Source organism: Takifugu rubripes, chromosome 2 (genome assembly GCF_901000725.2).
Source record: "Takifugu rubripes chromosome 2, fTakRub1.2, whole genome shotgun sequence".
Classification (NCBI taxonomy): Eukaryota; Metazoa; Chordata; class Actinopteri; order Tetraodontiformes; family Tetraodontidae; genus Takifugu; species Takifugu rubripes.
This window is the reverse complement of record NC_042286.1, coordinates 2,958,526-2,967,521: the sequence shown is the minus strand read 5'-3', so window position 1 is coordinate 2,967,521 and position 8,996 is coordinate 2,958,526. Positions and strand designations below refer to the sequence as shown.

The 8,996-nt window shown below is 45.3% G+C and overlaps 2 protein-coding genes and 1 pseudogene across 3 annotated transcripts; 1 reads left to right on the top strand and 2 right to left on the bottom strand.

The window, feature by feature from the left end:
- Positions 1 to 97: 97 nt before the first annotated feature.
- adprs (ADP-ribosylserine hydrolase) lies at positions 98 to 4,033 on the top strand. 2 transcript variants are annotated; one of them, XM_003962317.3, is made up of 7 exons: positions 98 to 329; positions 389 to 624; positions 975 to 1,071; positions 1,184 to 1,391; positions 1,470 to 1,657; positions 1,751 to 1,851; positions 3,298 to 4,033. In XM_003962317.3, exons 2-7 carry the CDS (start codon positions 447 to 449, stop codon positions 3,687 to 3,689), a joined length of 1,164 nt encoding a protein of 387 aa, XP_003962366.2. In that variant the 5' UTR covers positions 98 to 329; positions 389 to 446; the 3' UTR covers positions 3,690 to 4,033. The 2 variants fall into 2 exon arrangements, with proteins under 2 accessions (XP_003962366.2, XP_011612766.2); XM_011614464.2 differs by having other exon boundaries at positions 98 to 624.
- Positions 4,034 to 4,427: 394 nt separating this feature from the next.
- LOC101070269 (b(0,+)-type amino acid transporter 1-like) lies at positions 4,428 to 8,753 on the bottom strand. The gene is made up of 6 exons (XM_003962316.3): positions 8,016 to 8,753; positions 5,789 to 5,922; positions 5,151 to 5,280; positions 4,931 to 5,055; positions 4,763 to 4,850; positions 4,428 to 4,658 (listed from the first exon to the last, which is right to left on the bottom strand). Exons 1-6 carry the CDS (start codon positions 8,712 to 8,714, stop codon positions 4,428 to 4,430), a joined length of 1,407 nt encoding a protein of 468 aa, XP_003962365.1. The 5' UTR covers positions 8,715 to 8,753.
- On the bottom strand, positions 6,242 to 7,898 carry LOC115248891 (b(0,+)-type amino acid transporter 1 pseudogene; annotated as a pseudogene).
- Positions 8,754 to 8,996: the final 243 nt, after the last annotated feature.

Here is an 8,996-nt window from a genome sequence, read left to right as displayed (position 1 = left end):
TAATGAATGTATAAATAATTTAACATTTTTGACGCATAAAAGGTGATATAAACCTTTGTCGGTACCCCACATCTGATTATTTACGGTGGTCACGTCATCAACAGCGGCCGTCGCATGATGACGTATTCAAATCAAAGTCAAACGTTCGCAGCACCATTGTCCTCGCATAAATCCGTAATCGACCTCAACGTTTGAGTCAAAAGTTAGGCTAAGGTGTTAGTGAAAGGGGATGGGAGGCAGAATTTGGATTATACGTGTACACGACCCGATACGCACACTGGGCGTCAAACCAAACCGGCATCCATAGGATTTCCGGAAGCAATAGCAAGGTGAGCTCCGGCCGACATTCGTTGTCATCGCTAGCCGAATTGATCGTACGGTCTGACAGGTTCGACAGCGGCACCAGGAGCGTTCTTTCGCTGCAGCGCGACCGTGAATGACTGGCGATGATGGCCGTGAGGGCGATGACGGCCGGTGGGCCTGCGTCTTTGTCGAGGTTTCGGGGGGCGCTGGTCGCGGCTGTTCTCGGAGACTGTGTCGGCGGAGAGTTCGAAGGAGCGGAGGAGGTTCCGATGGAGAGGGTTCTGCAGCACCTAAACAGCCTGGACGAGACCAAGGGTACAGGTGAGTGGAAATGTGTCATTTCAGCGGAATGCGACACAACTATCGTTCTGTAAATAACGAGGCTGAACCTCAGAAGGCCTATTATATTCACACCGAAACCATAGAACACAGCAGCTACTCACTGTTAGTTTTGCACTGTTGTCGCATAATATAAGTGCTATATGTTTTAACCATGCTGTGTCAATTTCTACAGAGATTACGTGTATATTTTAATCTCATGCTCACCTGGGCCAATGCACACTAAATTTCGCTCTGTACAGTTGCTACTGACATGATTGCAACTAAATTTGTCCATTCTTCAATGTCTTCAAAGATTGCAAAATGCATGTTCTTTTATATGTTTTTATTAGGAAACCTTGACTACAGCGATGACACGGCGATGGCACGTTGCGTGGTCCGGTCTATATTGGCCCATGCTGGTTACGATGAGCGGGACATGGCTCACAGGTGCACGGATGAATTTCCATTGTTGGAAGTATCAAAGCAGAGTTGTGAGTGTGGTCCGACGTGAATACGATGTATCAGTCGCTCATAAAACCTTTTTGTTTCGCTCCTGAAGATTTGCTAAGGAGTACGGTGAATCCCCGGACCGGGGTTATGGTACTGGAGTCGTCCACGTGCTGAAGAAGCTGTCCTCTTCTCACCTCAGTGATGTTTATCAACCGGCCAGGGACCAGTTTAATGGTCGAGGCTCCTTTGGAAACGGGGGGGCCATGAGGGCAGCTCCATTTGCTTTGGCCTTCCCAAAGCTAGCTGATGTTAGAAGGGTGAGAATTTGTGTTATGCGTGTGTTGTGTTATACACGTTGATGCTGATTGCTTTCATTTTTCTCTTTCTTCCTCCAGTTTGCCCGTCTGGGTGCGATGCTAACCCACTCCTGCTCCCTGGGTTATAACGGCGCCGTGCTGCAGGCGTTAGCCGTGCACCTGTCATTGCAGGGAGCCCTGGACCTGCCTCAGCAGTTTATCAGCAGGTTAATCACAGAGATGGAGGACGTGGAAAGTGACGATATGTCGCGCAAGGATGCCAGAATGTAGGAATCGAACAGTCAAAATCAATTTGTGCTGTTCTTTTTCTTTTTTGAACCGATGTTCTTTATTATTCTTAACTTGGTGTTTGTGTTCAGCCTCAAAGAAGCAGAGAAGCCATTCTGTGACCGCCTGCACAGAGTCAGAGACCTGATGGACAGGAGCAAGGTCAGCATAGAGGAAGTCATTTCTGAACTGGGTCAGTATCTCCTTTGCTTTGACTTTTGATTGACACTGACGAAATAGTGAGGTTATTACTGACAATTTTTGGTTTCTTATTGGAAATGAATCCTTCAAACCCATCTGCTGTTTTGCAGATACTGTTAAATACAGTGGTTAAAAAGTGGGAACTGTCATCTTATGTGCAGAACTTGTGCACTTTTCTCTGTCGACTGGACTGGGTTTCTTCTCTTGAAGACGTTTCGCCTTCTATCCAGAAGGCTTCTTCAGTTCTGAAATCGCTGGGGAGAGAGCTTGAAAATATATAGCCCCTGTGGACCATTAGCATGCTAATGATCTGGGTGGTCACCTGAGAGTCGTTAGCAGGGTCGTTGGTCGGGACGTTCACCTACTTTCTGTTGAGGTGTCTCCCCTTTGTCTGCTGGGTCACATGGTGATGAGTCTCCAGGTCTCTTGGAATGGTGTGAATGTTTGTTTTGCTGTTGGAAGGAGTGGAGGACTGCATTGTATGTGGGTGACAGGAAGTGCCTCAGGCCACCACCTCTGTTTAAGGATGGCTTTTCCAATTTGACATGGATAGCTTCCTTGACCCCCCTTTCAAACCAGCGGTCTTCTCTGGCCAGTATCCTTACTTGGCTGTCCTCGAAGGAGTGCCCACTCTCCTTTAGGTGTAAGTGGACTGCTGAATCTTGACCCGAAGAGGTGGCTGTGTTGTGCCATTCTTCTGTGGAGTGGTTGTTTGGTTTCCCCAATGTACAGTTCCTTGCATTCCTCCTGGCACTGTACAGCATAAACAACATTACTTTGTTTGGGTCTTGGTGTCTTGTCCTTAGGGTGTACTAACCTCTGTCTGAGAGTGTTGCTGGGTTTGAACTGAACCGGTATGTCGTGTTTCTGGATCCTCCTAAACTTCTCCGAGACTCCGGACACGTAGGGGATGGAAACGCTGCGGCGTTTGTTTCTCTCCTCCTCTCCTTTGCTGGGGTCTTGCTTTCTTGAGGTTTTGGTGAAGGCCCAGTCTGGGTAGCCAGATGTTTTGAGAGCTGTCTTAATGTGGTCCTGTTCCTTCTTCCTGCCTTGGGATGTGGTGGGTATTTCTCTGGCCCGGTGTTGGAGAGTTCTGATCACTCCCAGCTTGTGTTCCAGTGGGTGGTGAGAGTCAAACTGGAGGTACTGGTCGGTATGTCTAGGTTTCCTGTAGACTTCGATGGTGAGATTTCTGTCCTCAGTGATCTTGACTGCGCAGTCCAGAAAGGCCAGACTGTTTCCTTTTGTATCTTCCCGGGTGAATTTTACATGCTGGTCTGTTTTGTTGAGGTGATCGGAGAACGCTTCCAATTCTTGTGTTTGAATTTTCAGATTGATGTCTCAGTTTTGAAAAAAAAACACGAGTAATGCATTGATGATGCATTATTTGTGTTGCAGCCACAGTGACCACATACACTGTATTTATTTTTCATCACAGGTAATGGCATTGCGGCACTCCACTCTGTCCCCACGGCCATCTTCTGCGTCCTCCACTGCCTGGAACCCCGAGAGTGCCTTCCAGAGAACTACGGTGGCCTAGAAAGGACAATAGCATACAGCCTGGCCCTAGGAGGGGACACAGACACCATAGCCTGCATGGCAGGGGCCATCGCTGGGGCCCACTATGGTATTGAGGCTATTCCTCAGTCATGGATCAACTGCTGCGAGGGTGCAGAGGATGCAGACGTCACCGCCGAACGACTCCATGTGCTATACCATCAATCACCACGAGGGGGAGGTAGTGGAACGGAGGAGCCGACCCGTGAGGATGCTTCCAAATGCCAGTCGGGTCGATCGAATGGCACGAAGAAGAAAGCTAGAACTGAGTGAGGTATAAACAAGGGTGTGACAATTGACTGCACAACAAATACTTCTTGTTCGAATTTCAAAAAATTTAAAATAAAAGAGTTCTCAGCATTATTACTATCGTTACCATATTTCACGAAAAACCTAGTCTTTAAGTTCTGGTGTGTTTATAGATCTGAACAAACAAGCAACACAAGACTGAAATTCAATTTATGTGCTCTCTTTTAACACAGAAGCGGACGACTTTTATGCTGTTTGCAGTTTTTTTGTTAACCATTTTTTCATGTAAATGTTGTCCTGTGAATTAACTATGTCTTTTAATCCTTTTGGGTAATAGCTGTTATTTAATAAATATTTTTATTCACTTATGTAAGTGTTATGATATACAAAACTGCTTCAGGAATGTGAGGCTCTTCAGCGCCAATTGAAATTAGTGAAAAAGCACTTAAAAAGAGGCTACAATCCTACTGGTTGAAAAAAAAAAATCAACCCAATGCACAGAAAGCATGTTTAGAGTCTCAGTTTCAGTGAGTTCCATTGCTAAATTCGGCTGCTCCATTGATTGTGTTCGCCCTCATAAAGTACAGTTTGCATTTATTTTAAAGTGTTCCTGTATTAATGCAAAGGAGATTATTAACAGGCGTCATGGGATTGTGTTGGGCTGAAGTTTTACATTTTGATAAGAAAACACATGTCGAAATGAAAAGACAAATAGACAATAAGCTCATTTTAGATGCACTTTATACTGAAAAAGTCACAAGTTTACAGGTTTTTCTCTGCTGGGGCGACCTCCAACATAAGTTGCAGGAACACTGTTAGCTTGTTCAACAGTCCCGGACACAACTTATAGTGAATGAAAGGGATATAAAATACGGCTCCACTGAGGACAAATAAAGTCACATAGAGGAATTCAATCTGGGGTTTGTCTATGATGGGTGCCAGCACCAGAAATATGGATGCGATGATCACCAGCACAGGCAGGACAAATGGTACCTGGGGAGAGAAGAAAAGACGGGCAGATGCTGAAGGCCACTCTAAACGAATCAAGTGTGTATATTGATATTGATGTGTCGGGTTGTAACGTGTTTGACACCGACCCTGTAAGACCTGGGAAGATCAGGCTTTTTAATCTTGAGGTAGAGAAGTCCAGACACAGTGATGCCGTAGAAAAACCAGGCAGTGAAGCTGGAATGAAATGTAGACCAATATTTTATAAACACACCCAGAAAGTTACACAATGCATGCAACAAAGACCTGACCTTTACCTGAAATAGTTGACGATACTCTGGAAGTCTCCTGGGATCAACACGATCAGGGAGATGATTGTGGAGAAGATCAGGGCCGGTGAAGGAGTCAGTCTGTGGACGTGAGCCATTGCCAGAATATCTGGCTACAAATTGGAACCAGGTCAGAGGGGATCTGGCTGCACAGCCATCTCATTCTGACCCAATGGAACGTGCTTCCGTAGCTGCGGAAACTGCTCACCATGTGTCCCTCTCTGGCAGCAACGAAGCACACGCGGCCGCCGCTAAAGAAGGTGCCGTTCAGGGATCCAAAAGCAGACAAGGCCGCAGCAATCGACATGATCCAGCCCCAGCTGCCAAGCACCTTGCTCCTGTGGGGACACAACACTCTTAGAAACGACTGTTTGACCGTTCTGTTATGTCATTATCACCTTCCTTCCATGTTGACATGTCAACATTGTTAATTGTAGCCTAAAACTTCATTTCTGAGACTTTTCTTTGTTATTAAATTGTATATTTAAAGGACCACTGAAGAGCCCCGAATGGCAGCTGAGGCACCTATATGAGACTTCACAGCCACATCAGGTTTACAATTAATAAAAATAATTCAGATAATAATCAGTCTCAGTTCAGTTACTGACCCCAATTTTTCTGATATGTACATTACCTGGAAAAGGAATCAATGCATGATTATAGAGCCCTAACGTGATGTCATAAAGTTATTTACTCTCTATTAATAACTCTTAAATGTACTTATAGTATAGAGATCAGCAGAAGTTTCTAGTGTTGTAAATGTGGCTCATCCCTGTTAACAGCACTGTTGACCAGCAGGACCTGTGAATTTGAATGTGAATGTGTGGGAGTGTCATGGGGTCTCACCCCCAGGTCACTGCGACTGCGCTGGAGGACACGAGCTCTCTGGGGGTCATCACAGTCAAATAGCTCACGTTCACGAGCAGATACAAGCCAGTCACCAGAGAGATGGCTATGATGATCGCACGAGGAAGATTCACCTGGTTCAGAATACATCCGAAAAATACAAAAACACTCAAAAAAGATGGAAACATTCATCTTATATCACCTTTGCATTGGGTATTTGAATCTTTTTTACATACAATAAATCCATGTAGTGTGAAAAATTGTTAACTAATAACTTATTATTACATTATATGTTGCTAAATATTAAATTATAATTCCTTTTTTTCCAATTAAAACTTTATTTTATTGTTTGGCTTCATGTGAGTAATGTAATTTACCATCATTCTTCCCCCCCAAAATGATTTTCATGATAAACAGTTGTTGAGATAGTTACATGCCATGTTGTGTATGACAACAGTACTACAACAGTTTTAGATGGACTCTGTAATCTCCTTATGAATCTATGTAATCTGTTTTCTTTATCGACCATGTGAAACTCACAGTTTAGCATCAGATAAGAGCAGATTTACAGCCATAACGACACACTTTGACTGTTGCTTTTTACCACCTCTGGCTTTGGAATGACTGATCTTTGCAGGGACATAACCATTAACACAACCTGTGCTGAGTTGAGGGGGGGGTCCTATAAGTTTGCATTCACACATAGACAAGTCTGCCTCGGAGGGAGGTTAAATACTAAAAGTTAATACACTGACGCAAGTTAAAAATGTGGCCAGTGTGTATTTTTACCTCTGGTCTTTTCAGCTCCTCTGTCACATAGTTTAAGTTGTACCAGCCAGCGTATGACCACAGACACTGATAAAACGCCATTCCTACGGTGCCTAGGGAGAACTCTGTGCCTCTAAAAGAATGCTCCACATTTAGATTGACATCGATGATGCTCCTGCCCTGAAAAATGGTCACAACCCCTCCGATGATGATTAACACCAGAGCCAGCACTTTGGCCACTAAAAAGACCACTTGGATCCTGATGGCAGCCCGGACATTCAAGATGTTGACTGTGGCAACCAGGAGTATAACAGCTGCTGCTGTGCACTTCACCGGGAGCTGAGGAGGGGGGCAGCCTGGGTAAAACGGTGCTGTGGCGTACTCTGCAATACTGAAGGCGGTTGCAGAAATCCCCATTGGCTTCACAACGATTGCAAAAGTGTAGGCTGCAAAAAAAGCCGGCACTGAACCATAGATCCTCAGTATGTAGATGAATTCTCCTCCCGATTCAGGAATAATGGTCCCGAGCTCCGTGTAGCACAAGGCTGCACACATTGCTACAAATCCTGCGAGGGCCCAGATCACCAGACTGGCTCCAGGGCTCCCAACATACCCCAGGACAAATTGTGGGGACATGAATATACCAGATCCAATCATAGATCCCGATACCAGAGCTACCCCACCAAACAAGCCGATTTCCCGCTTCACGGTCAAGGCCCCGGGCTTCTTGTCTGCCATAGTCGTACAGATGGGTAAAGAAAAAGCGAATGAAACATAAACGCAGAATGAAAGGTAAACGTAGATGGGAGATAAGCAAGCCCACACCCCTAAAGATTCTTGAAAATAAAATTGTAAACTGGCAAAACAGTAACAGGATAAGCCATAAAATGTATGGTCAGATAAAGTCAGATTTACATTTTTTTCACTGGACAGTTCTGACTTAGAAATGTGATTCAGTGGTGCAGCTGTCTAAAACATGGGTTTTGATTTTTTCCAATTCGGCTCAGTCCTTGGAGTAAAGACAGAGGCACACCTGGAAGCCACAGTAGTAAAGCACTAATCCAGAAGTGAGCATCATGTTGAGAATGAGCCATATTGGTATAAATATAAGCTCCATTCAGCCAGCTGTTGAGCCTGTTGTCCAATAAAACCAACAAATGAGCAGGGAGATAATAGTGCCCTTAGGCTGGTTAGTGGCCTCCAAGTCAATAACCAAGTCTGGTTATCAGCAGTGGCAGAGTTGAGGTGAAAATCTGACTAGGTGGCAGTGTTGCTGATGTTATTGTTCTGGATGCTGTAAAACCTGTGGACCATAAAATGTGACCTTGAATTAAAGTACGGTCAAAAGGATTTTAAAAACCAAGGTAATAAAGCAATAAACAATGGTAAAATGATTGTTTGATGCCTTTGTAGTAATGGTGTGGCAAATGTTGGCTGGATCTTGATGCGCAGACCTCACCTCTGGACGTTTAAGCTCCTCGGTTACATAATTCAGATTGTTGAATCCGTCATAGGACCACAATCCTTGATAAAAGGCAATCCCAATAGGATTGATGCCAAGGTTAGTGTTCTTAAAAGAGTCATCAAAGTTCTCAGTGTGTCCTTGGATGAGCATGACTAGACCTCCTATTATGATGACAGCCAGGGCCAGAACTTTGGCCACCGTAAAAAAAACCTGCACTGACATCGAGAGGCGAACATTAATGCAGTTCACGATGCCGAGAGTCAGGATTGCGGCCGCCGCCACACATTTTACCACCAACACTGGAGGCTGACAGTCTGAGTAGAAGGGAGCCACCACGTACTGGGCAAAACCCAGGCCCATCCCAGCGATCCCAGCAGGTCTCACGAAAAACACGGAGCTGAAGACCAGCACGAAGGCCATGACCGGCCCAAAGGTCCTGAGGATGTAGATGTACTCGCCTCCCGACTCTTGGTTAATGGTGCCCAGCTCAGCATAGCAGAAAGACACCAGTATCACCAGTAAGCCACAGGACGCCCACACCACCAAGCTGGCCCCTGTGCTGCCGATGGAGCCCACCACCGTCTGCGGGGTCATGAAGATCCCAGAGCCGATCATCGTCCCAGCGATAAGTGACACAGCTCCCATCAGCCCCACTTCCCGCTTCAGTTTCAGCTTCTGCTTGGGATCCTCCATGCTTTCCAAATGCGTTGTCAGGTAGGAGAGCGCGCGATTTACTGTTGCTCCGTGACCAAAGTCGCATTTGACACCAACTCAGAAAGTTAATAATTATGGGGGCTGGCCTAAATGATTTTTTTACTCATCTGGTCCAGTGTTTGAAGATCAGCTGATGTCACGTGACATATCTGACGTTTCCAACTGCGAAAATGGCACCAGTAGTATTTCTGCACACTCCTGTTATGTTAAAAAAGTCTGTAGCACAACTTTATATATTTATGCACAAGTATCATGCCCCCC